The 27,994-nt window shown below is 40.3% G+C and overlaps 1 protein-coding gene across 3 annotated transcripts; it reads right to left on the reverse strand.

Moving 5' to 3' along the window:
• LOC122554314 (intracisternal A particle-promoted polypeptide) lies at positions 1–27,969 on the reverse strand. 3 transcript variants are annotated; one of them, XM_043699142.1, is made up of 8 exons: positions 27,128–27,966; positions 18,307–18,738; positions 8,593–8,748; positions 6,809–6,976; positions 5,307–5,444; positions 3,546–3,668; positions 2,271–2,491; positions 1–476 (listed from the first exon to the last, which is right to left on the reverse strand). In XM_043699142.1, the coding sequence occupies exons 1-8, from the start codon at positions 27,459–27,461 to the stop codon at positions 252–254; spliced, it is 1,797 nt and encodes a 598-aa protein (XP_043555077.1). In that variant the 5' UTR covers positions 27,462–27,966; the 3' UTR covers positions 1–251. The 3 variants fall into 3 exon arrangements, with proteins under 3 accessions (XP_043555077.1, XP_043555079.1, XP_043555078.1); XM_043699144.1 differs by lacking the exon at positions 27,128–27,966 and adding an exon at positions 20,991–21,140; XM_043699143.1 differs by lacking the exon at positions 1–476 and adding an exon at positions 483–877 and having other exon boundaries at positions 27,128–27,969.
• Positions 27,970–27,994: the final 25 nt, after the last annotated feature.

Genomic DNA, 27,994 nt, shown 5'->3' on the forward strand with positions numbered 1-27,994 from the left:
GTTGTTAAATCAAGTTTATTTCAACTGAAATTATAGAAACGTACACATTTGAGACAAGTAACAGAAGCAAGTTTTGTAAATTGGATGTAATGTTGCCAGAGTCATCAGGTTGAAACCCAATGGTAGTTGTTCAAACTTACAAAATTTTTATTTATCCCAATTGAAATAAATGATAACACTTCAATCTGATGTACAGATTTTCTTCATCTACAAGTCTTTTTGATAAAAAATCAGAAGGAAATCATCAATCATTAAAGCACAGCTACTCCACCATCACATCGGCTAGTTATCATATTCCCGATTTCTATCCACGTATCGGTATGAGGATCATAAACTTCGACGGAGTCCAGAGTAACAGGAGCTGAGGAATCCCTACCTGATGTCCGTCCTCCTACTGCGTAAAGAAGGCCATTAACAGCAATGACTGAAACACCTGCTCTTGCCATTTTCATTGGTGAAACCTCAAACCACTTCTCCTGGAAATAGAGAGCATTGTTGGGGAAGGGTGTGAAAAAATTTTTTTAAAAATCTCAGCTCATTACATCAGATTTTATATCATTACAAGATAGCTAAAACCTTCCAGTGCAGCATGTTCCACCAGGAAATATGGGAGAATCTCATTTATGGCAAATGCTCAACTCCCAGCAGCAACCTGCTTTCCCAGGTCTCGGTGGGCTACTAAGTTAATAAGGAATTTCTGCAGCTTCCTAAGTGGATGGAGAGGGGCTTAACCTTCGAATCCTTGCAGGCCCATCTCATTTATTCCAACAACACGGGAGGGATGATTCTTGAGTTCGTGCCTCACTTTTCTGAAATCAGCACGTTAAAAAAAGCCAATGATAGAGTAATGCTGAGTACATCATTTGATTTGGAAAGGCTGTTGGGGGAGACCAGAAGTGAGACGTACATAAATCTCAGAGTTGAAGAACACCAATCCTAAAATTGTGGATAAGAGTCTTGTAGTCACTGCTTTCCAAAGCAATAGCTACATCTTTTCTACTCTGAAACCAACACATAAACTTGTCAAGATCATGCCATTGTCAACTGATACACAATCATCCAGGATTCCATAGACAAAAAGATTACAAAGAGACTTACAACAGTATTGGATAATCTCTATTTTCTTACTGTAATCTTACCAAACCAGCGGTAATTTTACTTTGATCTTTTTTGAAGAACATTAAATAAATTACTGAGCAACTTGATTTTATAGTTATACATGTAAAGTTTACTTTTAAAAGCAGTTGATTCCTTCAAAACAGTTCCTGAGAAGAAGTTTTATGGCCTGCATATTTTGGCAACGTACACTGACCATCATCTGGAGGAACAACTAGTATAGATGTGTGGTGGTGAATGGGAAAATAGGCAGGATCTTATTGTTGATTGGTCAAGCTGAGACATGTTTCTCCAACATAGATAAGTTTACAGTTGCATGCTGTGCATTAAATTGCTGGGTTATGGACCCAGCACCTACACATTAGGCTCAAAGAACATTGAACCTGCTTCAAATAGAATTACTGAGACACGTCAGCTACTGAACAGCATCAATTTCACAACTGCCATATCTGGACTCACACTTATCTATCACACACTGCAAACAAAATACTTCACAGAAGCCACAGAGACCTCTGGACACCACAATCTCCCAAGGTGGCAACATCCTCATCAGTGACATTGCCCTTATTCAAGAAGCACATTATCATCCATTCTCCACAGACAATTAATCAATATCAAGGATGTTATTATTTATTAGATTTGTAAACACAATGACCTGATTGGTCAGATCTCAGCTGTAGTCCCACAACCCAACATATAACAAACTACTTTTTCACCTATTCCAGTCATTTGTCCAGACAGCAGAATATACTCCCTGATAGTCAAGTGCTTTAAGTTCTTCTAAGGAACTCTTACATCAGAACAACTGCTCATTTCAGAGTTGAGAGCATGGTGCTGGAAAAGCACAGCAAGTCAGGCAGCATCCGAGTAGCAGGAAAACTGATGTTTCGGGCATAAACCATTCATCAGTAAGGGCTTATGCCCAATACGTCGATTCTCCTGCTCCTCAGATGTGGCCTGACCTGCTGTGCTTTTCCAGCACCACACTCCCAACTCTGATCTCCAGTATCTGCAGTCCTCACTTCCTCCCAGTTGATTTCAAAGTTTCAGTCGAATTGTGAAATTGTCTTCCTCGATGTTATTGCTCTCACCAAGAAAACCTTCGAACAACTTTATTAGAAAATAAATTATAATGACAAATAAACATTACCCACCTCCTGAAGTGAATACTTCTCTACTGTCCGCAGAGCATTCTGAGTCTCATTCCACCCTCCAACAGCATAAACACAGTCATTCAGAGCAGCTACTCCAACATAGGCTCTTTTTGTCTTCATATCATCTAGTGGTGTCCAACGCCTTGTGAGAGGATTGAACATTTCAGCTGAACAGAGTTCTGACCCTGAGTCACTCAAACCTCCAACAACATAAATTAAACCTACAAAACAATTACAAATATTTCTGATTTGTATTGACAGTTAATTTCTTTCTTTCTGAAGACTGTCAAATCAATGGAAATGTATATGGCATAAGCTTCCAGTCTGTAAATGAGAGCTTCCCCACTAATACGAGCAATTGTTATTCAAAAGCAATTATTTGTGGATTTGTGTAGATTTGCTGTAATTATTTTCATGTTTAAAAGCTTACTAATTAACACTGAAAAGATGCACACACAAAAATTGAGATCAGGGAGAGCTGCTGCAGGAACCCATTGGGATTCAGACCAGGAAGGAGAAAACATGGGAAAACAAGTGAAAATAAAAGTCATTATATTTTATTCAATCATCAGTCCAATGTGTTAAGAATAAAATACAAAAATAAATGCAACGAAGTATACTTAGTTTTATAATGTGCTTTCACATTGTAAACTGTCTAAAGGCATTTTACAGGAGTGTTCGCAAACAAAATTTGACATGATTCAATATTCAGTTGAAAGAAATATCTGCTCATCTCAGATAAGCAGTCTGACAATTTAGACCAATTTAGTGTTGGTTGAGTAGTATGATAGAGCTCTGTATTATCCAAATACATGTGAACACCAGCATTATATTTTTGGATGATTTTGCCATGGGCAGCATTAGATGAGAAATAACACAGGGGCAAGAACAGATCTTCTGTAGATATCAGATATGATGTTGCAGCAATAGGAGGAAAATCCATTGCATTTAATCCTGTGGATAGTGAAGAATGGAATAAAGTGACTGAGGTTCCATTCAACCAGATGATGGTGGAGAGGAATTGGGTCAAAGGCTGCAGTGAGGTTGAGTAGAATGAAGAGGGATTGTCTACTTATGTCAATTACATAGGATGTCAGTTGTGACTTTGATCAAGATATTTCGGTATTGTAGCAGAGATGGAAGCTAGATTGCTTACATTTCTAAAATCATTCAACCATGTACAATCTTGACATCTACCTCAAGCAATCTTAATAATCATTTGGTATGAGAAAGTCTAAGAAGAAACTAGTCAGATTTGTGCAAATAGTGCCTTGCCTTGCATTTCACAACACCCGAAGAAGTACCGAGGGACAAGCATGTTACCGATAACTTCCCATTTATTGTCAGAGGGGTCAAATCTTTCCATAGTCTTCCCAATGTCTGCTCCTACCCATCCTCCTGGAAATAATGAAAACATATGCACTGATTATTAATAATAAAAACTCTGGGTCCTTTTGTAAACTGACAAAATCATCTTTCAAGTCTAGAAAAAAATATTAATCACAATTAGAAACATTCTAAAAATTATTACACATTTGTTCATTTATTTGCTAAATTTCTGTAGTTGTTGTCATGTATTCCTCTTTCCAAATTGTACAATTTGAAGAGATTGCGTTCACATTACTGATCTTCTGTACTCAAACCTGATAGTAGCTGAAATGCCTCCATTGTCTGAATTACACTTCTAAAAAAAGGTCTTAGTGTTAAACTTATAAATAAGAATGTAAAATACAAAAGCACCAGGTCATTCAACTTGCCATAGGACAAAATATGACAGTTTGCAATTGAATAGTCTAATTTTGTCTTCTTGTCATGTAAAAGTTGGTAATTATATACATTTTTGATTTGTTTATGGGATGTGGGTGTTACTGGCTAAGACAGCATTTATTATACATTTCTAATTGCTCTTAAAAGTCATATTGAGCTGGCCTCCTGAACCACTGCAGTCTCTGGAGTGAAGTTTAGCCCACAGGGCTGTTAAGAAGGGAATTCCATATTGATCCAGCAACAATGATGGAACAGCAATATATTTCTAATAGTGTGCCTTGAGAACTTGAAGATGAAGGAGTGCCCTTGTATTTCTAGGTGGTAAAGGTTGTGGATTCAGAAGGCATTGCCAAAGGAATTGGTGAGTTGCTGCAGTATATCTTGTCGATGATACACACTGAGATGACCAATCTCTCCAGCAACCACAGCCATCTTCCTTTGTGGAAGCTATGATTCCAACCAATGGAGAGTTTTATCCATTTTCATTAACTCTAGCCAGGGCTCCATGATACCATGATTCCTGAAGAAGGGCTCATGACCGAAACATTGATTCTCCTGCTCCTTGGATGCTGCCTGACTTGCTGCGCTTTTCCAGCAACACATTTTCAGCTCTGATCTCCAGCATCTGCAGTCCTCACTTTCTCCTCCATGATACCATGCATGGATCAAATGCTGCCTTGACATCAAGGACAGTCACTCTCACCTCTGGAATTCAGCTCCTGCGAATATTTGGACAAGACTGTAATGAGTCAGGAGCTGTATGGCTCTGGCACAACAAAAACTGAGTGTCAGTAAGCAGGTTATTGCTGAGAAAATTAGTAGAAACATCACAGCTGATGACTGGGAGTAGACAAAGGGAGGCCGTTGTCTGGGTTACATCTATCCTGCTTTTTGTGGACAGGACAGACTTGGGCAATTTTCCTCGTTGCTGTGTAGATGTCAATATTGAAGTTGTACTGTAATAACTGACCTAGTGGCAAGGCTGGGTCTGCACTAAATGTATAGACTTCAGTATTTTGTCATCTAATATCAGATAAACCAAGTACCTCCTTCAGCCATGTGTCCAGTTTACAAAGTTATTGAACTATTAGGTGACTCTCAAACCAGGAACCTCTGGCAGTGTCCAAAACTTATGAAGAAATCTTCTCTTTGACAGCAAGGATATGGGATCACTGAAAGTATCTTTTCCTATCAGTCGTATATGGCTGGTTGATGTGACTTATCGACAGAAGTATTTGATGTATAAAATTAATGTACAAATTTTCCTACCGAGAGCATAAATAGCAGCATGACAGGCACACACAGCGAGTCCACATCGTGGGGAATTCATAGAGGCCACCGCTGCCCATTGTTTAGTTACTGGATCATATCGTTCAGCACAGTCAAAAATCATGGAGTCACTTTCACCTTAAAAATGAAACAGATCACATTGATCTTCAATCTTTTCAAGGCATCACAAACATAAATACTGTCACCGGACTGAAAACTGTAAATTCTTTCTGAACCTATTGTAGTCAGTAAAATTAAAAATGTAATTTATCCTTCAGCTGAATTCATTCCATTAGGTGTTTTGTAAAATTTAACAATATTTTAGATCTCAGTTGTGACTGAGAATAAGTATCTAGCTGCTAAAAGGAATGTCTTTTCTATGTTACTATTAAATTATGCTGCAAGTGACACCATTAAGATTCTATAATAGCACCAAAATGACTTTTTTGCCCAAGTGTTTCAAATTTCCCCAATTATCCCAAATTTCCCAAAAGTACCCAAAATGTCAGAGTCAGGAGCAATGAATTTAGCAATTTATTGGAATTTTTCTCAAATTTAATCCCATTTCTTTTCTACCTTGCCATCCAAAGAAATAAGCCTACTGTTGATCAGAAACAAAAACTAATTATAGCAAAGTAAAATGTTGTCCTTATCAATAAAGAAATGTCCTAGATTGAAGGCAGTAAGTAAATTATTGAAGGAAACACTGAGGCACCACGTGCTCAATTTCCTTGAAAACTCAGGTATGCAGAAGGAAATTATCTCAAACACAATTTAATAATCCAAGCAAGGCAGCTCACTATATATGTATAGAAGACTTAAAACTTTGGGATGAAGAAATAATCAGCGTCATATTAAGGGAAATGGCAGCATAATCATGAGGACATGGAGTTATGTATGTCATATGTCTACCACCAATAAACAAAATTGAAACAGTGAAAATATTTTAGAGGAAGGGTCTGAGCTGGCAAACAGTTTGCTTTTGGGATTGAAGACCTGTTTGATATCACCTATAATAATGGTGAGACATAATAAAAGTAGAAACTGATTAGAATTAACAAATCATTTCCAGGAGTCACTATTTGAAATGTTAAAGACTTGCCTCCTAGCCTGAAAAGTTATCCAATACATCAACTTTAAAGTCTAATAGCTTGGAATTAGAACCATTGTTAGCTTTAGAGAGGAGTATGAGATAGATAATGAAAGCCCAAGCAGATTGGTTATTTCTCATGTTGCTCTTAAAAACGTGCTTAGTTGAAGTTTTTGAAATACACTTTAACTTTTCAAAATTACAAAATACCATAAAACACCATTTGTGCCTTATTCCCATTGCAAAAATTATAAACAAGTGGATAAAAAAGGAGACAAAACACTCATCCACATGCAAAAGCAATGAGGGCCCTCTCTATAGATATGAGACAACTCTCAACCAGAGTTAAGAATTTTATATTCTATGAGCAACAAAGTTATTTAATTCTTTACATTCCAGTGATGTTACTTACCACCTATTACGTAGATCATCCCTTCGAGTACTGCAACACCTAATCCACTTCGGGCTTGGTGGAGGGACGACACCGTGGTCCAGTACTGACTGAATGAATCAAACCGTTCCACACAACTAAGAGTTCTGCTGTCACTCCAGCGTCCCCCCTGAAGTCGGGTGTACCCTCCTTGTAATAAGAAATGATTTTAAAAATCATGCCTGCAATCAGATCCTGTACTGTGATCTAAGTATACTGTTTCCATTTAAACATTAGTTTTATTGAATTAAATTCAAGAACAGTAACCTGACATTTGGGATGTATTAACGACGTAAAACAAAACTCAAAGTTTGGCTTTGAATTTGCACAGCTCGATAGTGAACAGTCAGAGTTCACTGACATTACCTCACAGAATATGATTTCAACCTTGGGATTTAGTGCAACACAAATTAAACCAAAACTTCTGAAGCTGTGGTCCATTATCCAATATTCTTTCAGATGTAGTACAAAAGAAACAGTACATTTTTCGATGTGGTTTTTAAAGTGAGTAATAACCTCTGTGAACAACTAGTCTGAACCTGACAATATTCTAGGATGTTGTTCAATGTCTCTACTGCAATTAATTACGATAATTTTAAAATATTGATATTAAAGTTCATGATATTTCAGTTTCTACCTTCACCACTGGTGTATGTCTTGATCTTTATTTCATGCTCAGTAACATTTTTTAAAACTCAACCATCAAATCAAATGCTTTTTGTTCCTGGTTTGGTATTTATAAGAACTGCTTAATGCGATTGGCTATTCAGGCAGTGTGATAACTTACTTGCTCAAAGCTAGAAACCCCAGGAGAGGTGACGACTCTCACTTGCACAGAGACAGATATATTTGTCATCACAGTTCACTAACTCTTTCAGAACAGCTTTCATTGATCATAGCTTTAACTGTTGTTCCTTTACTGTGGATGGAAAATTATGGATTTTCCTCTAAATATCTATTGATAAGTTTACTGAAAGAAAATTTTGAAAAGAATGCTTTGTTTCTGACAGAGCTTAGAACCACTTGTATGCAAAGTAATGAACAGAATCCTAATAAAAGAGGGGCACAAGAGACATAATGCTCTGATCGTGGAAGGTAATGAAGTAACAAAAAAGGCATTTACCATCAAATTAAAGTTGTTGCATATGAAACTTAGAAATGATTTTGCAATTCAAGAATCGATACCCAGAATTGGATTTAACATACATATCAGGAAAGATTGACATATTTTGTCTCTTTTCACTTCAGAAAGAAATCGTGACCTATTCGAGGTCTTAAAAGTTATCATAGGTTTTGATAGAATGGATTGACAGAGAAGATTCATTCTTGAAAACAGAATAACTAGAAACCACCAATATAAGAAAGTCAGCAAGAATTCAACATCGAATTCAGCAAAGAATAATTTTATCCAAAATTAAGGATAACCATTATCCAAAATTAGTGACTGCAGGAGGTAGTTGAAGCAAACAATGTAACTACATTAAAGGGAAGCTAAAGAAAGTAGTAAGTGTAGGAAATACAATCTCTATATGTTAGAAATCAAACATTACAACAGACCTGAGTCACAAACAGCCTAAAGAGATTGTGAAAGAAGAAAATAAGACATGGTCATATTCCATAATGGCTGCAAAAATAACATGAAATCATTCTAAACTTGCAAATGTGTACAACATACCAATTGTATTGTAACTTGATGATGCATCAGATATTGTTGGTTGTTTTAAATATGATTAGATCTAATTATAGAAAGAACAATTTAAAAAAACCTATTGCATAGAGGTACTTCCTGGCCTTCCTTCGGGGACGAATCTTTGATGCAGGTGATAATTTGTAGAACTTGCTCTCTTTCTGAGGTTTACTGACCTCCCTATATTCCTCCAACAACTTCTGTAGGGCCACGCGTAGACTGAAGTCAGGAATACCTGGGGAAAGAAATAAGATTCTCTTACATTTACTCCCAAAAAATTAATAAATGTGCAGTATCATTGTTGGTGTTGCTATCCCAGCTGTTGGGATAAATCAGATATGACTTGATAGATTTTATTTGTTATTAATAAGGCAGTCATTCACTGAAGCACAAGCATACAATGTTGCAGATTCGGTTTCATCAATAAAAGGAAAAGATATTATGCAATAAAAAATAAAGAGTAAACCAAACTATTTACTAAAAGCACAAATATAAAAATTTCAAAATACACAGTAAAATACAATCCTTTTAATCTTAACAGCACCCCTTTACAGTATTCAAAGACCAGAGGGAATTCCTTTCTCTATCAAATCTTTACAGCTTAACTGATGCTTCAATTCCCGATCTCGTGAATCTGATAGCCTCTTCCTCGAGTCTTCACACAACTGAGACTAGACTTTCTCAGCTTCAAATAACATCTTCAAGGCTTGAATCAAACATTTTTGATGTGAAACTTTCAAATTAAACTACTCATACAGTGTTAACCTATGTCTTAACAGTTCTGTACTATTTCCCTGCTTCAGTAGAAATTATTTTATAAATCTAGATTAAAAATAGGACTCATAAACATGAACTGAAATAAAAAAAAATCTTCAGGTTATGGGGGCTTCCCCTCATCCAAAAACAACCACACTACAGAAGTTTAAAACTCACCCAACACCAGGTTATAGTCCAACAGGCTTAAGTGGAAGCACACTAGCTTTCAGAGCGCCGCCCCTTCATCAGGTGCTCCAAGAGCTAGTGTGCTTCCAACTAAACCTGTTGGACTATAACCTGGTGTTGTGTCATTTTTAACTTTGTACACCCCAGTCCACACACCGGCATCTCCAAATCAACACTCCAGAAGGTCCAACTGAAGCCCAATGTATTACACACTGTTTACTTTAGTCACTCTTAAAAAATCACTCAAAGTAATCAAATTTCCATTAGCCTCCACAAACCATAGTTAACCAAACCGTGGCTTCAGAAAGCTCTAAATTTAATCATTAAACCCTTTCATAGACACAAACCAAAACCCATATGTCACTAACTCAAAATCCAAACTCTAAAATAAATGACATTAAATTTTTTTTATATATCATATCTTACCTTACAGGAGAATTATGTTATGTTTAATTATTTTGACTTGATTAATCAAGTGAGCAATCAAATTATACCCATTTTGACTGTGGTTAGTTGTAAAACACTTTCTCTAATGAAGAACAGCTATGTTGCCCAGGTTAAAAATAAGGTCTTGTGCTTATGGTTGTTTCGAAAGCCCAAGCTAATGTAAAAATAAGCTAACAAATGTGAAAATGCTTCAAGGTAAAAGACTTTTAATCAAACAACAGTTTTATTTTAATTTGGCTCAGTTTTGTATCTTAAAGTATCCAATGGTAATTTGTAACCTCAATTTTAACATATTCAGCATAGTAATAAGGTGGGATTCTTGGAGAACAAAATAAGCCAGTACGATCCTTATAAAGTGACTTCAGTTCATTTGTTTTAAGTTATTGTGGAGTCACACATGGTCCTTCTAATTAAAAGGATATTGTTAGGCTTTAGGATTTTGGAGAATATATCAATGGATCAGTTGAGGCATTTGGGATGATATTAAAATAGTCAGTGACACTACTAACTCTAAGCAGTCGTATAAATTACTTTATCCATTCCACATTATCTTGGTAGAAATCCATGAAATTGGTAAGCCACAAGGGGCAAGCCATCAGGGTCCTACAAAGTGATGGACACTTCTTGGAATAAATCAGGAGATAGTTGAAAATGATATCAGTAAGATGACTGTTACTTTTCGAGAAACCGATAGGAATTGGGGATTCACAATTGAGACAATCTGGGATTGATTCTGTGTTATCCATTCATTGGTAAGCCAATTAGAGTTCGGGATACCTCTGACCATGAACATGGAAGTTGGTCAATGCTCCCTTGCACATAGATGTATTGACTTCTGATTCCTGAAGTGACTGCCATGCATGCAGCTCAGAAATTTTTAATTCTTGATTGTTTAGGGTCAATGAAGAAGATTCTGTCCCCTCCCCCCATTCCAGTGGAACTCTCTGTTCTTTCCAGTCTGGCAGTTAGACACACCATTTTTCTGCGATTCTCAAATTCCGATCACAAATTTCTTAACTATCAATATCCTTTCTCCCCTCCCTCCCGCACTATTGCATAAATGCTGCCCCCACCACACTCCGCTTCAGCTCTGGTGAACAGTCATCTAGACTCAAAACGTTAACTTGCTTTCTCTCCATGGACGCTACCTGAGCCGCTGTAGTTTCAGCACTTTTGTTTTCAGTCCAGATTCCAGCATCTGCATTTATTTGCTCCTGGAACGAAGGGCAACTTTAGTCAACTGAGAGGACAAGAGACATATGACCAGTCAGGAAGAACCAGAAGCTGGGGTCCTGAAGTGGATTGACTGAAAACCACGGCTTTTCTTGACCTTAATTTATTTTGTCCTTATTAGAATAAATTTAATAAATTATGTAAAATCTAAAAATACACTTGTAGCTGAAATCAGGGCTAGTCAGCTTTTAGGTTGGTTCTCTCAACTCAGTCTTAAATTTTAATCGACTTAGGTCTTACAATTAAAGTTAGCCCCAAGTTAGATGATATAGATCTTAATCTGAGATTTCAGATCTATTGTTTACATGTCTTCATTACTCTCAGAGCATTTAATTAGGTTGAGCGATGGCACTACAATATGACACAGATTCTGCACAACTACAAGATAGGACAGTGTACGTTGCTCCTTACTTTCATACAGGTAGTTGTTAATGATATGATGGTGTATGACATAGATTGTTTGATGCCAATGATATATTAACCCATAATTTTAATTTTTTCTCCAAAACCTGTGAAGGTATGTTATGCAAATTGAGTTTCTATTTGGAAGTAGGTAGGATGAGAGAAAAGGACTGAAGGACAAGAAATTCAAAACAGTGTTCTTTTGAAATGAGAACTAGGCAACTGCTCAATTTTTCTTAAGGTAACATGGGACCTGAAGCAGGAAAGATTACTTGAAATTTAACAGAAGTATTTATAACATGGAATTAAAACCAACTGGCTACAGCCAAACTTTGCTCTGCTGGTAAATGCACCTTTAAAAAAAATTGTTCATGATGAATATCCCATCCTAAACATCCGACAGCCTACCTATATCACAACAAATACAGAGGTTCAAGAAGATGACTCACAAGGAACTTCTGCAGCTCGTGGTGACTCAGAGTCAGAGTTATACAGTATGCAAACAGACACTTCGGCCCAATTTGTCCATGCCGATCTGATATCTCAAACTGGTCCAGTCCCATTTGCCAACCCTTCTTGTTCATATACCCATCCAGATGCCTTTTAAATGCTGTAATTGTACCAGCCTCCACCACTTCTTCTGGCAGCTTGTTCCATACATGCACCACCCCTCCATGAAAAAGTTGCCCCTCAGTTCTCTTTTAAATCTTGCCCCTCTCACCTGAAACATATGCCCTTTTGTTGTGGTCACACCTACCCTGGGAAAAAGACCTTGGCTATTCAACCTATCCATGCCCCTCATGACTTTATAAATCTCTGCAAGGTCACCCCTCAGACTCCGACATGCAAAGGAAACAAGCCACTCGACTGGGACAACACATCCATCCTACCTAGGACAAGCCAAACAGAGACACCCACGAGAATTCCTAGAAGCATGGCATTGGAACTGGAACTCTATCAATAAACACATTGACTTGGATCCCATTTACCATCCCCAAGAAAAATAACAGGAAATGGTATCACCACAGGAAATGGCATCACCAACCCAATGAAACCTAAACACATAAATAGAAAGCGGGCCATGCCATTAGTGCTTCATCCAGAGGCTTTCTGATAATGTTACCTATGGTGACGAAACATCTGGAAATGAACCTTCCAGCTCAGTGAGCAAACCTACATCCACAACCTCAACCTCAGCTACAAATCTTCTCAACACTTGCTAGTGTTCAGGGTCTCTCCAAAGCTTGTACTGTACTGTGCTTAATAAAATTTCGCTTGTTCACAGAAGTTGGTGTGTTGTAGTTGCATCAACTGTGTAAGTACATTAGGAAAAAGAACTTAAGGAATGCCAAATGCCTTCTTCACCAGCCTGTCTCTCTGTGATTCTACTTTCAAGGAACTATCCACCTGCACCCGTAGGTCACTTTGATCAGCAACGTTCCCTAGGATCATACTATTAACTGTACAAGTCCTGCCCTGATGCTAAAATGCAACACCATACATTTACATACATTAAACTCCATCTGCCAATCCTCAGCCCATTGGCCCATCTAATCAAAGTCTCATCGTATTTTGAGTACTCTTCTTCCATGTCCACAACACCATCAATTTTGGTGTAATCTGCAAATTTACTAAACATACCCCCTATAATCACATCCAAATCATTTATATAAATGATGAAAAGCAGTGGATCCAGCACCGATCCTTGCGCCACTCCACTGTTCACAGACCTCCAGTCCAAAAAGCACCCCTGTCTCCTACATTTATATCAATTTTGTATCCAAATAGCGATGTCTCCCTGTACTACATGTGATCTAACCTTGCTAATTAGTCTACCATGCAGAACCTAGTCGAACACCTTGCTGAAGTCCACAACAATGTCTACTGATATGCTTTTATCATTCTTCTTTGACTTGTTCAAAAAAACACAATCAAGTTTGTGAAACACGATTTCCCACGCACAAAACCATGTAGACTCCCCCTAATCAGTCCTTACCTTTCCAAATGCATATAAATCCTATCCCTGAGAATCCCCTCCAACAAACACCCAGGACTGATGTTAGGCTCACCAGTTTGTAGTCCTTAGCTTTTCCTTATCACCTTACTTAAATAATGGCACCATGTTAGCCAACTTCGAATCTTCTGATACTTCACATATGATAAAAATGATACAAATATCTCAGCAAGGGGCCCACTAATCTCTTCCCCAGCTTCCCACAAAGTTCTGGGACACACCTGATCAGGTCCCAGGGATTTATGCACCATTATGCATTTTGAGATGTCCAGCACCTCTCTTCTGTGATACTGACACTTTTCACGATGTCCTCTTGATTTCCCCAAGTTGTCCAGCTTCTATATCCTTTTCCACAGTAATTACTGAGGCAATGTATTCGGTTAGTATCTCACACATCTCCTGACTTCCACACGTAAGTGGCCTTGTTGATTTTTAAGGGGCCCTATTCCCTCCCGTGTTACTATTTTTCCCTTAATGTATTTGTAGAATCTTTTTGGACTCTCCTCAACTCTATTTGCCATCTGATGTCCCCTTTTTGCCATCTTGAGCTCCCTCTTAAGTATACTCCTACTGCCCTTATACTTTAGGGATTCATTCGATCCCAACTATCTATACTTGACATAATCCTCCTTCTTTTTCTTGACCAGAGCTTCAATTTCTCTAGTCATCCAATATTCCCTATACCTATCAGCCTTGTACTTTACACTAACAGAAAAATAAAATCTGAACTCATTATCTCATTTTTAAAGGCCTCTCACTTTCCGTTTAGCTGCAAATAACCTCTCCCAATCAACTTTTCTAAGTTCTTGCCTAATACCATCAAAATTGTCCTTCCTCCAATTCAGAACCTTAACTTTTAGATGAGGTTGATCTTTTTCTATAACTATTTTAAAACTAATGGAATTACAATCATTGGCTGCAAAATGCTCCCCCACTGATACCTCAGTCACTTGTTCTGCCTTATTTCGCAAGCGAAGGTCAAATTTTGCTCCTTCTCTAGTAGGTACATGCACATACTGAATAAGAAAATGTTCTTGTAGTCACTTAGCAAATTACTCTCCATCTAAACCTTTAACACTATGGCAGTCCCAGTCTATGTTTGGAAAGTTAAAATCCTCTACCATTATATCAGTTCTTACTGATATAAAGTCATAGAGATGTACAGTATGGAAACAGACCCTTCGGACCAACCCGTCTATGCCGTCCAGATATCCCAACCCTATCTAGTATCTCTTTGCATATTTACTCCTCAATTTCCCACTGACAATTAGGGGGCCTATAATACAATCCCAATAATCATCCCTTTCCTATTCCTCAGTTCCACCCACATAACTTCACTGGACATTGTCTAAGGAATACCCTCCCGAAGTACAGCTGTAATGTTATTAGATTAGATTACTTACAGTATGGAAACGGGCCCTTCTGCCCAACAAGTCCACACCAACCCGCCGAAGCGCAACCCCTACATTTTACCCCTTTACCTAACACGACGGGCAATTTAGCATTGCCAATTCACCTAACCTGCACATTTTTGGACTGTGGTAGGAAATCGGAGCACCTGGAGGAAACCCACGCAGACACAGGGAGAATGTGCAAACTCCACACAGTCAGTCGCGTGAGGCGGGAATTGAACCCGGGTCTCTGGTGCTGTGAGGCAACAGTGCTAACCACTGTGCCACCGTGTCACCCATTACCTTTAACTAAAAATGTCACTGCCCCTCCTGTTTTGCCCCCACCTCCCCTTTTTTCTATCCTTACTGCAGCATCTATACACTAGAACATTAAGCTGCCAGTCCTGCTCCTCCCTGAGCCACATTTCTGTAATAGCTATGATATCCCAGTCCCATGTTCCCAACTACGCCTTGAGACCAATAAATGCAACTTAATTTACCTCATTCTCTGCCTTGCTCTCGCCTGCCTTGACTATTTAACTTGCTCCTCTTCACTACTGTAGTGGCCTCAGACTTTGCTATTTTCTCACACTCTCTTTGGGGGTCGCCCCGCTTTATAGTTTAAAGCCTCCCGAGTAGTTCTAATGGCAGAAACGTCTCTCTATGTCCCTGACTTACCAGAATGATCACTGCAACCTGATATCCTCAACCCCCCCCCCCATTACAGTAAGGTTAGTCTTGGTAGCAGAAACCTGGCTGTCACATTCCCCATTCACGTTTCAAGCAGCTTACCTGTTTGAGATGGGAGACTCCTGCCTACCTCACCTGCCATTCCTAGCGGTAATCCATTTACCTGACTATATCTGTGGTCTCTCTATCTTCCTGAAACTGCCATCCATTGCACCGTTGGCTCCTGTAACTTCCTCATTGCCTCGAACTACTGTTCCAACCAATCTATGTGATCCAAAAGGATTTGTAACCAAACATACGTCCTGCAGACATAATCTCCAGGATCACTGAAATTCTCCCTAATCTCCTACATCCTCTGCACTTTAATCTACAGTCCCAGAATATATGGAAAAAAATCAGAACACGCTTTCTCAAATATTCAGCATTAGCACAGTCTTACTGCTCAAAACCATTGCTCTAGGATAATTTAATAGCTATCTTTTATTTTAAAAATTTAACCAAGAGACAGATCTCTGTGGGACTCATTACTGCACAGGACTGTGGAGCCCAAATCATTGAGTATATTTAAGACAGAGATAGATAGGTTCTTGAATGTTAAGGGGATCAAGGGTTATAGGAGGAAGGCAGGAGAATGGGATGAAAAACATATCAGCCATGATCAAATGGTGGACCAGACTTGATTGGCCTAATTCTGCTCCTATGTCTTATAATCCTCATTTTCTCAATGGAAATTAGGACTGAATAACAAATACTCACCTAACCAATGATGTTCTGATGCACAAATTGTTTTTAAAAATCCATGATTTCACTCGAAAAAGCAGTGTTAAGTCACCCTCTTGAGCTACTGCAGACCATGTGGGATAGGTTTACCTGTGGCGCTGGTAGGAAGGGAGTTCGAAGTCAGGATGGTGGGAACTTGCAGATGGTGGTGTTTCCGTGCACCTATTGCCAACATCCTTCTAGATAGCAGAGGTCTCAGGTTTGGAAGGTGCAGCAAAAGAATCCTGGATGAATTGTTGCAGTGTACTTTGTAAACAGCACACACAGATGGCACTGTGATGGGAGGACTGATTGTTTAAGGTAGTGCATGAGTTAACAATCAGCATGCTGCTTTGGCCTGTCCAGTGTCAAGCTTGTATTTTTGGATTTGTACTCAGTGAGACAAGTGAAGAATATTCCATCACATTGAACTGTACCAACCATCTGACATCTAAAAATGCTGTCAAGAAAACTAGGTCAATAATAACTCCCAGATGTTGATATTGAACAATTCAGCAATGCTAATGTCAAAGGGAAACAGCTGAATTCTCTCTTGTTGGAAATAGTCATTGTTTGGCACCTATGTGGTGTGAATGTTTCTTGCCGCATATTTAAGAATTATGAGAGAACACAGCAGATAGGTATAAACTACGTTCATTGTGGAAAGATGGAGAATCAGCTGACATAGATTTAAAAGGTCAACTGAAACTTTCAAAAAGCATCAGGATCATTATCTGAAAAATTAATAATTTGCAGGACTACAGGAATAAAGCAGGGAAGCAGCACCAAATAAACTGTTCCTTTGAAGAGGCAACACAAACACATCCAGCTCCGTGGCCTCCACCTGTGCTGCAGCCATTCGATTATACCAGTCTAAGGAAGAATGTGGATGTGCACTGCTTCATTATCTGAGAAATCATGAGTGGAATGACTACTGCAAACAAAAACAAAATCAAATCCCATTTCTGACTGTATGATGGATGAAAGATCATTATTGAGGCAATAAAATGAAGGCAATCTAAGTCACTAAAGTCATAGAGTCATAGAGAGGTACAGCATGGAAACGGACCCTTCAGTCCAACTCGTCCATGCTGACCAGATATCCCACCCCAATCTAGTCCCACCTGCCCGCACCTGGCCCATATCTCTCCAAACCCTTCCTATTCATACACCCATCCAGATGCCTTTTAAATGTTGCAATTGTACTAGCCTCCATCACTTCCTCTGGCAGCTCATTCCATAGACATACCACCCTCTGCATAACTTCAAGAACTCTTGAAACCACATTTTGGAATATGATTGACCATCAACCACAACTAGTCTTCCTTTGCGCTAGGTGTGACTTCAACCAGTAGAGTGCATTCCCCTCAATTCCCACTGACCTCAATTCTAATAGGGATTCATGATGTCATACTTGTTTAAATACGGCCTTGACAACATGAGCAGTCTCTCTCACTTCATGTGACATCTGGCATTCAACTCCTATGTCCAAGCTTGGAACAGTAGTTAGTATTGAGGTCTAAAGCCAAATGGTGCCCAAAGACAGTAACAGATCTACAATTTAGAGATTACAGGGAGGATCTGAGACAACTGGAGCTATTTTGCAACTGGCCTCATTCTTCCTGGACTGGAAAGAAATGCTATCCTACAATGTCCTGATACAAAATAAATGTATGTGGATATTAAACAAACAGAGTTACTTGTCTGTGATACCCTTCAAAGTAATTTCTCCAGGCACACGTTACAAGCAGCCACTAAGAACCATTATATGGTAGTCATTCAAGTAAATCAGAGGAATATAGAAGCCAATTTGCATTAAGCAAAGTTCCACTTGTATATTGATTTTGCAAAGGAAGAAGATGCTGCAAAGTGTTCACAACTTAAAGAATATAAAATACTCAAAACCTTATCCTACCTTCAATGTACTTGAATAATCTTCGTGAAGACAACAGAGGAAATCGAACAGGATCCAGAATCTCAATCACATATTTTTTCCTTTTGCCCATGTCTTTGAGAACCCATTCCATAGCAGCTGTGAAAACTTGATATTCATCTTCAATGTGGAGTTCTTCACTTTTTAATATCTTTACAAGTTGATCTTTCTCTAATCCCATAAATTCCTCAGTTTTACATACCTCCAGGAAGTGCACATAAATGTAGCTTTCACTGAACTCCATGAGATCATGACATGCAATTTGCTCAGCAAATTGATAAATTCCAACACAGTTTGAGGGATCAATTTGCCCTTTTAAAAAGGTACTGCACATGTTCACAATCTCAGTTAACTGCAACATATCCGCTGCAAGGATCACTTCTTGTACATTTTTAATGCTGACATCAATGATACCTGTTCAACATGGAGAAGAAGAAAGAACATGAGTTTTAAAGTCTGTACAACACAATCACTGAGGGGTAAGCTTGGCAATTTCAGGAGTGAACCTGCTCATATCACTCTGATGCGACTTCAAATTAAAATCTGCAAAAGTAACTACTCTGCAATAAAAACACAATTTCAACAGAACAGGCACTCAAAGCAGAGTTGTCAGCATATTTCTGAGTTCATTATACAGTCATCAGTCTATCAGCTAGCTCAGCTCTCACTGAAATTGATACATTATTAATGATTTTATTGCTGTCGCACAACATTCCACATATAATTATATCTGTTCCCTAGCAAGGTAATGGTTGATATTTTCCTCTTGACAATGCTCAGAAATTGTGTTAGAGAAGGAAGTTATTCAACTTGGACCACGCAAAGATGAAGAAACAATATGTGTTCACATCAGCATGATGACTTGGAGAGCTCCATATTCCCCTAACACTGGCGTTTGTCACTTTGGGTGATAGGGGTCACTGAGAAGAAAACTACAGTCAAAGTAATCTGATGAGTCACTGCAGAGTCTCCTGCTGATCACGCATATGACAGGCAAAGTGTACTAGTTATGCAGGAGTTAAATGAAGGAATACAATTCCTGGTGCACCAATAAAGCAATCTGCTCCATCCTTGTTCTAATTAACCTAATTCAGTGTTGTTTCAACTGCACCCATCTATGCAAGCCACAAGTCAGAGTGCAAAATGGGTGGCCGAGACTTCAGGAGTTGAGGCAGCATTCGTCCAGCTTCGTCTCTACTCCTGTAGTCGTGCTATTGACATGGTTGGATCAGTCAAAGAACCATACAACACCAAATAGACCCTTCAGTCCAATTCGTCCGCACCAACCAGACATTCCAATCTAACCTCATCCCATTTGCCAGCATTTGGCCCATATCCCTCTGAACCCTTCCTATTCATATACCCATCTAAATACCTTTTAAATGTTGTAATTGCATCTGCCTCCACCACTTCCTCTGGCAGCTCGTTCCATAAGCATGCCACCCTCTGTATGAAAAAGTTAACCCTCAGTTCCTTTTTAAATCTTGCCTCTATCAAATTAAACCTTTGCCCTCTAGTTTTACACTCCCACACACACTAGGAAAAAATCTCGGCTATGCACCATATCCAAGCCCCTCATGATTTTATAAACCTCTAAAAGGTCACCCTCAGCCTCCAATGTTCCAGGGAAAAAAGTCCTAACCTATTCAGCCTCACCCTATAACTCAAACCTTCCCAGTCCCAGTATCATCCTTGTAAATCTTTTCTGCACCCTCTCAAGTTTCACAACATCCATCCTATAGAAGGGCAACCAGAATTGTACACAGTAATCTAAAAGTGGCCTCACTAATGTTCTGTACAGCCTCAACATGGCATGTCAACTCCTATAGTCAGTTCTGCTATAACGCGGCAGTTCCATTCTCATGCAATCCCACGATATAAGTAAATTGAGCAATAGCAGCACAATTGAAACTAATGGAGCTAGAATCGCATTACAACCATTACACACTTTAAAAGTTTGCGCTTTAGAAACAGTGTCAATTCATCAATCATGTCACAGTCAATTCACATTAACGAAACTTAATGTTCTGACCAATGAAGGCAAGCACGCCAAATGCCTTCTTCATTATCCTGTCTACCTGAAACTCCACTTTGAAAGAACCATGCACCTGTACCCCTAGATCTTTGTTTGGCAACATTTGTTGTGGACATTGGTTATGGGCTTGGTTATGTTACTACTATTGAAACTTTATATGGGCATTATCTTGGCATATAGGCAGAAGTGGGTACTGCAGATTAGAGTCAAGATACGAGTGGTGTTGGAAAAGCACAGCATGTCAGGCAGCATCCGAGGAGTTGGAAAATCGACATTTTGGGCAAAAGCACTTCATCAGGAAGTTATCTTCTCATATGCCTAGCTGGGTAAATGTTAGATAGCTGATATGGGTTAGCCCAGATTATATAATGTTAAAGGCTGGTATGGACTGCTTCATTTTTGAATAAGTCGTAAATGAATTGAAGCACTGTGAAATAACAACAGCAACTTGTAATTATATTGCATTTTTAAATTTTAAAATAAAGCATTTTAAGGTATCCGACACTGAACCACTTTAGCAGATATAATGGCAGGTGGCCAAAGACTTGATCAAAGAGGTAAAAGGAGAGTCGTAAAGAAGGAAAACATTGAGGAAGTCAGAGAGGCTTAAGAAGGGAATTCCACAATTTACAGTCATCCCACATCTGACGTGATGACAGAGGGAAGATATTTGAAGATATAGCTGACAATAATTAGGATGAGGACAGCAATCTGTGGAAGATTCTCTTGTGGCACAGTGGTAGTGTGCCTACCCCAGACCAAGAGGACCAGGTTCAAGTCCACCTCTTCCAGAGGTGTGTAATATCTCTCAACAGGTTGATGAGGAAAAATAGGTTAATTTTAAAACAAAATCTTCAGAATATCTACAGATATGTCCTACGGCTGACAGAACCAACTTTCAATAATCCTGACCACCAGTCTCATGTCAGGGACTGGATCACAGTTTTCACTTTAACTTCTTCTACCCTCAGTTCTAGCTTTTGCTTAGGCTCCTTCATACCAATATGAATTTTGTCTTCATGTGGAGGACAGCAAATGCTCAACAATTTCTGGTACATTTTCATTTGTTAAAGGTTCTGTGTAAAAACATGCACTTGTCTCTCTATCCTAGCATTGTTCCATAAATGAAGTCTGGAACCATGAGGCTCTGGCAGAATGCAAAACTCCAACTTCTTTTATCAACAAAAAAACACATCTTCTTGAAGCAAGTTCATCATGCTCCTTTGACCCTTTCACCTCTAAACTGCTCACCATACAACTTCCCTTCCTGGTCCCAGTTTTGGGTGATAAGGTTAATGATTCTCTCTTCAGATATTACACTTTTAACTTCTAACTCTGTCATCATGCTTCTGTTGAAAGAAAAACCCCTTGGACATACCATCTTTGCAAACTGCCACCAAATATCTGTACTCCCTTTCCACTCTAAAGTCATAGAATCCCAATCGTGCAAATTGAGGTATTCAACCCATTAAGTCTGCCCCTCCAAAGTACAGTTTATGTGACTGTGACAAGGATAAGCCTTTCCTCATTACCCTTCTTGACGTGTCTGCAAGCTTTGATACAGCTGACTACGCCACCGTGCTGGGTGGAATAGCTATTACCTGATTCCATTGTTATCTAATTATAGTGTAATAAATCACTTGTATTGGCTTCTCTTCCTGCTCCCTGACCATTACCTCCGGTATCCCCAAGAATCTATCCTTAGTCCCCCAACTATTTTTCATCTACACACCATTCCGCAGCAACATAATCTTAAATGTGTTAGTTTTTTTAATGTGACTGACAGCATCCATCTCTACATCCTCTCCACTATTGCTCACTTATTAGACTCCTTCTGCGACATTCAACACTGGGTGAGCTGAAATTTCCTCCAAATAAATATTAGAAAAACTGAAGCCAATGTTTTCAGCGTCCACCACAGAGTCACTTCTCCAGCTACCAACTCCATTGCTCTCATTAGCAACTATGAGGCTTTTACACCAGTTTCACCATTTTGATACCATATTCAACTACAACATGAACTTCTGACCTCTTAACACTTATATCCCATATTTCCACCTTCGTAACACTGTCTGGATGACAGAATATCCATTTCGAATTAGTCTATAATTTTAAGATAACTTTCTTGCTTTACAACCTTTGTCATGGCAAATATAAAAGTGGTAAAGACTTGCTAACATATCTGCATAATATACAGATTCATCAAATTAATTCTAACTAAATTTAATTTTAATCTGGTAATTTTGTGTTACTTAAGACAATAAATCTTGAAAATCTAGCTGCATGTGTAATTAATTTATCGACCTAATATGGTTAGCAAAAATCTCTTCCTTCAGCAGTGGTAAAAAGAACAGTTGTAAAGAGAAAAAATAGATTAAAACTTTTGGTGTACAACAGGCCCTTCAACTAAGAAACTAGGACAAAATGTGTTTGTAAAAAGCTACATTGTTTCAACAATTTACATTTATATAGTTTCTCCAATTCAGAAAAAGTGCCAAGGTTCTTTACAGTGAATGTCAAATATAAAAGGGTTAGAAGAAAGTGGGGACTGCAGATGCTGAAGATCAGAGTCAAAACGTGTGGTGCTGGAAAAGGACAGCACATCAGGCAGTATCCGAGGAGCAGGAGAGTCAACGTTTCAAGCATAACCTCTTCATCAGTAAAAAGAGTAGAATCTTTTAAAGAGATGTTAGATGGCCCAAAGCTTGGTTAAAAAAGTGATCTTAAAGTTGTCATGATTGGAATGCGATCAGCCAGGTGGATCTCATAGAACATGAGTTCCCTGACTGTGGTTTTAATCTGGTCCAATCAAGGAGAACAGGCTGAAAGATATAAACAGGAATATCAGGGATCCTGCTCACTCTCAGAGCTAGCTGGGTCGGTGTCATGTGCTACACACATGTAAATAAAGGGTGACTTGATAACAGGCCTTCGTGGAGTTATTTCAGTGATGATGAGAAAACACGCCTCTGAAGAGAATCGCCCGCAACAATTGACTTTGAGTTAAGGTAAACATTTCTGACATGATGCTGTTGGTAAGCTTGATTAGTTTGATCTTATTGTCGAAGATTGGCTCAGCCTGTGGAAAGAATGCAGTCTTCTTTCAGGGCAAACGGCATTAAGGTGGACAAAGAGCAACGAGTAATTCACCTGACTGCTTGTGGACCTGCAGCTTTTTCAGTTATTTGGAGCCTAACATTCCTTGAGGCATCAAACACTAAAACCTTTTAAGAGGTGATGGATTTAGCTAAGGAATATTACAACCTCAAGTCTCCTCTAATTCTGAGGTGCTATTGATTTTACTTGGCAGTTTGAGAATGAGATGAATTCATTTCACAATTTTTGAGTAGGGTAAGATGACTGGCAGAGGCATGTGTTTTGGTTTAACCCTAAATGAGATGCTGTTTGGTGTGTGGGATTAATAATGTGACCAAGCAAAACTGCCTACTAGGTGAAACTGAACTGGACTTTAAACAGGCACACAACTGGCTTTGTCATTAGAAAATGCAGCTAGTGGAGTTTGAGTTACCAGATATTCTGACGAAAGTGGACACCCTCGCCAGGGTGACGAAGCTTGGGAAACACCACTCAAATGAAAGTTAGACTTTGTCAGACCTTTCATGGGCTGTATGTTTTTAGTCACTGTGGGCGCCCATTCAAAGTGTGCATAGAATTCATTCATCAAACACAGGGATGACAATGGAAAAGTTGCATCTTTTGCAATGCAGAGACTCCTGGAAAGGTTGATCACAAAGGCCCATTGTTTGCTAGCAAGGAATTAGAGTATTTTCTATACTTGAATGGCATTCGCCCCGTAAAGACAGCTCCATACTATCCATCATCCAATGGTTTGGCAAACATATGTTACGAAGTCAAAAGCATGTATGTTCTCTTTAAAATAGAAAGTGTTTTCTGAATTTTGAAGTAAATTTGAAGTGCAGGCTCAGCTGCCCAAATGGAAAGGCTGGGAGACGAACTGTTCCAAAATACACTTAGCAAATAGCTGTTAAATGAGTTTTGGTGCTGTTTTGAGAACAATTCAAATTTAACCAATCACTTTAAATTGCACCCAGGATATTAAAATCCAATGGAATGTGAATTTTATTGTTTTGCCACCCAGATGTGTCATTGGAGTATTAAACAAAACACTGGCATTTTGAAAATTGGTTAGAGAGCAACTGCCATTGATCAGGGAGCAAATGCTGTCGAGTCAGACAGATAATTGCCCATCTAACTTGATGCTCTCAAAGAAATGAGAGCAACATGTTAGGGAATCCCGATCAAGGTACCTTTTCATGTAAAACATACTCGCAGCAAAAAAGATGACAACCCAGGGAGATCAGAAGCTGGAAGATTGAAGACAGCGGACAAGACAGAGACTGTGTGATCATGACATTAAGTTAACGTAATGTTTAACAATTATTAGAACAGCCTATTTTATGGCATTGGGGCCAGAAAGTAAGTAGTTAAGAAAAGGGAGGGTTTGGATTTGTGAATAGCTGTTGTTTAGTGTTCATGATTAGAATTAATAAAATAAATTGTTATTTTTCTTGAAATAGTGGAATTTCGGAGTTTTCTGTCACTCATATTTTAACAGATTGCGAGGAGAGGTGGGGTTTTCAGGGTGTTTGGTTTAATTAACTCAGGGGTTAACACTACGAAGGCAGATTTAAAGAAACAGAATCAGGAACACCAATGCTGGACACAAGACTCCTCTCAACAAGAAAGGCACTTTTGTCAGGGGATGAAGTTTGGTGTCGAAACCATGGGAATGGTCCTGCATGGGTAATAGGCACAGCTGACACGAGGTCAAGTCCTGTGACATTCAAAGCTCAGGTAGGTGAAGCGGTCCTCAACAAGCATGTGGACCACATGAAGGCTGCAACTTCACAAAATACAGGATAGGAGCAAAACATATTTGGCCTCTCAGAACATCTGGAAAGGCTCTCAGAACCATTACACTAATGCCCCCCCCACCCCACCCCACCTAGCATTGAAGAAATCAGGACAAGATGGACACTGCAGACATCACAGCCTCAACACCATTACTGCCTGAAGATGAGGTTCAGCCGAAATGCTCTGGGTGCAAGAGGTGGACTACTGTCCAGTACACATCACTAGTATCTGTGGTACTGTCTGAGGAACTGGACCTGGCACAAAAATGCCACAGGAGAAGCTACAGGAAAAAGTATGGGCCTTTGTTCCAGGACTTAGAGGCAGAGGGACGCAGTGACTAGGACAGGTCAGGGAAATGCATTCCCTGATTAGAGTTGTTAACCTGGTCTAATCAGGAGGCCCTGGCTGACAGACACAGCCAGAAGGCGGGTAGCCATTCCTCAGCGCTGTCACCCCGGGCGGGTATCGGGGCGGACAGTCCTAGAGGTGGTTAAAAGGTGCTGAGGGTGGTTAGTGAAGCCGGAAGGTGGGTAGGCCATCCTGACCGCTGTCACCCCAGGTGGATACCGGAGCAGGCTGTCCTTGAAGTGGTCGAAACGTGTGTCAGGACTGACCGAGAACTGGAAGGGGCATGGGGCAGGCTGCCTTAGAGTGGCCGGAAGGTGGGAGGGACGGGGCCTTGCTGGGTCTGTATTGTATGCGCGGTTTTTATGTAACAGGATTGTCTCATGTACAAATGTCATTGTGGATGTCTTTTCATATTTGAAATTGGGATTTGGGGTTTGTCCTCATTTCCCTGTAAACTGGTTGAACGGTAGGGTTTGGGGCCTGGCTTTGCTGCTCCTCTCCCTTGTAAAATTACTGTTGTATACAGCTGCAAATGTTAACTGTTTTTCTGTAAATTCTTTTGTAATTGGTTAATAAATTGCTTGTCACAGGCCACTTGGGTGTTTCTTTTCTTCCTGGTGGTGGAAATTTGAATATAGATTCATGCGCCTTGTGTCTTTCATGGTGCACACACACAACCTGGGTGCTGGGGGAAAAAATAAGCACTACCGCAGTTAGGCAGTAGTGTGGGAGGAAAAAAAAACAGGAGTGTCAGAGGTTCTGTTCACTCTGAGAGCTGGCTCTTGAGGGAGCTGGACCAGTGTCAAGGACTCTCCTCTTGATTGTTTTAAAAAAAGGAATGTGTTCTTCCTGGTGGTGGAAATTTGAATAAAGATTCATGCATCTTGTGTCTTTCACTGTGACTCACACCTGCACACACACAAGAAAAAAAATAAACAGGAGGGTCAGGGGTTCTGTAAAAAAAAAGAAAAATAACCAGGAGTGTCGGGGGGTGTTCTGTTCACTCTGAGGGAGCTGGGTCAGTGTCAGGGACCCTCCATGTGTAAAAAGAGGGGGACTTGGTGATGGGGTACCGGTCTCCGTGGAGTTAATTCAACTTTGAACCTGGAGGTGCGGCAGAAAACACGAATGATGCTCTGAACTACAACAGGGCATGGGTAGGCTGGCACACATGCCAAGAAAATTTTAAAAAACAGGAATGTCAGAGATTCTGCTCACGCAGAGCTCTGTTGGTGTCGTGCACTATGTACATTTAAATAAAAATGACTTGTTGACAGGATACCAGTCTTTTTGGAGTTACTTCAAAAGTTTGGAAACAGGACTTCACTTTGGACCATTCCTGATGAAGGGGTTATGCCTGAAACGTCGATTCTCCTGCTCCTCGGATGTTGCCAGCACAACACTCTTCTTCCTCTTTTTACAAATACTCAGTTGCAGTTTCTTCCTCCCTTCGTCTAGGGTTTTATTCCCGTTGAAATTTATTTTGGCCCTTTGAGAAATGACACGAGTCCCGCGGACAGTTACCCGTGTAGATAAACTCCAGGAGTAAGCGGAAGGTTTCTGCCTCGATACCGTGGATCTGGATGAGACTTTTGCTGGCTTCCTGCATCCCTCCTGCGAACAGCACTGCGAAATACGGGCTGCTAGCGGCCAGGATCAGCTTGTGGACGCTGAAAAGCTGCTCCTCCACCTGCAGCTGCACGTCGCAGAAATCAGCCCGGCCCCTCATGCGGTTTATCTGGGCGAGCAGGAGCCGGGCGTGTTTATCACAGGCTGACCGCGCCGCCTCACAGCCTGGGCCTGCGCCTGGGCCTGGGCCTGAGACTGGGCCCGGCTTCGGGTGAACGCATTGGGCCATCGCTCCGTTACCTGGCAACAGGCACCGCCGCCTCCGCGGAGCTGTCAGACGGTGGGGAACTCCTCACACACCACCGCTCTGCCCGAGCACCGCACCGAGCCGATTCCGCTCACCGTCATCGGCTTATCTCCCCTGACAGGAGGAGTAATCGAGCCCCGCATGGCGGGTTCCGTCAAGGCTGCTGGGCGGGGCCGAGTCCTCCCCGGCTTCTGCGAGGGTTGGGGGGGGAAGGAGGCCACCGCGAAAGACGGAGTGCAGCGCGGAGTCCTCCGTGACAGAAGGGGGCGCAACGTGGTGGAGTCCTCCGGGGCTGATGGAGGGGAGGGTGGTGGAGGCTTCCGGGACAGACGGGGGCGGTGCGGGTTGGAGTCCTCCGGGACAGACGGGGGCGGTGCAGGTTGGAGTCCTCCGGGACAGACGGGGGCGGTGCTGGTTGGAATCCTCCGGGACAGACGGGGGCGGTGCTGGTTGGAGTCCTCCGGGACAGACGGGGGCGATGCTGGTTGGAGTCCTCCGGGACAGACGGGGGCGGT

Source organism: Chiloscyllium plagiosum, chromosome 11 (assembly GCF_004010195.1).
Source record: "Chiloscyllium plagiosum isolate BGI_BamShark_2017 chromosome 11, ASM401019v2, whole genome shotgun sequence".
NCBI lineage: Eukaryota > Metazoa > Chordata > Chondrichthyes > Orectolobiformes > Hemiscylliidae > Chiloscyllium > Chiloscyllium plagiosum.

What these genes read in the sequence shown, in the direction of transcription:
- LOC122554314 (XM_043699142.1), bottom strand. Translation starts at nt 27,461, where the DNA reads ATGGCCCAATGCGTTCACCCGAAGCCGGGCCCAGTCTCAGGCCCAGGC. An exon ending in GATGATCTACGTAATAGGTG is followed by an intron (nt 5,445 to 6,808) that starts GTAAGTAACATC and finishes TTCATTTTTAAG; the next exon opens with GTGAAAGTGACTCCATGATT. An exon ending in TGCTGCTATTTATGCTCTCG is followed by an intron (nt 3,669 to 5,306) that starts GTAGGAAAATTT and finishes CATTATTTCCAG; the next exon opens with GAGGATGGGTAGGAGCAGAC.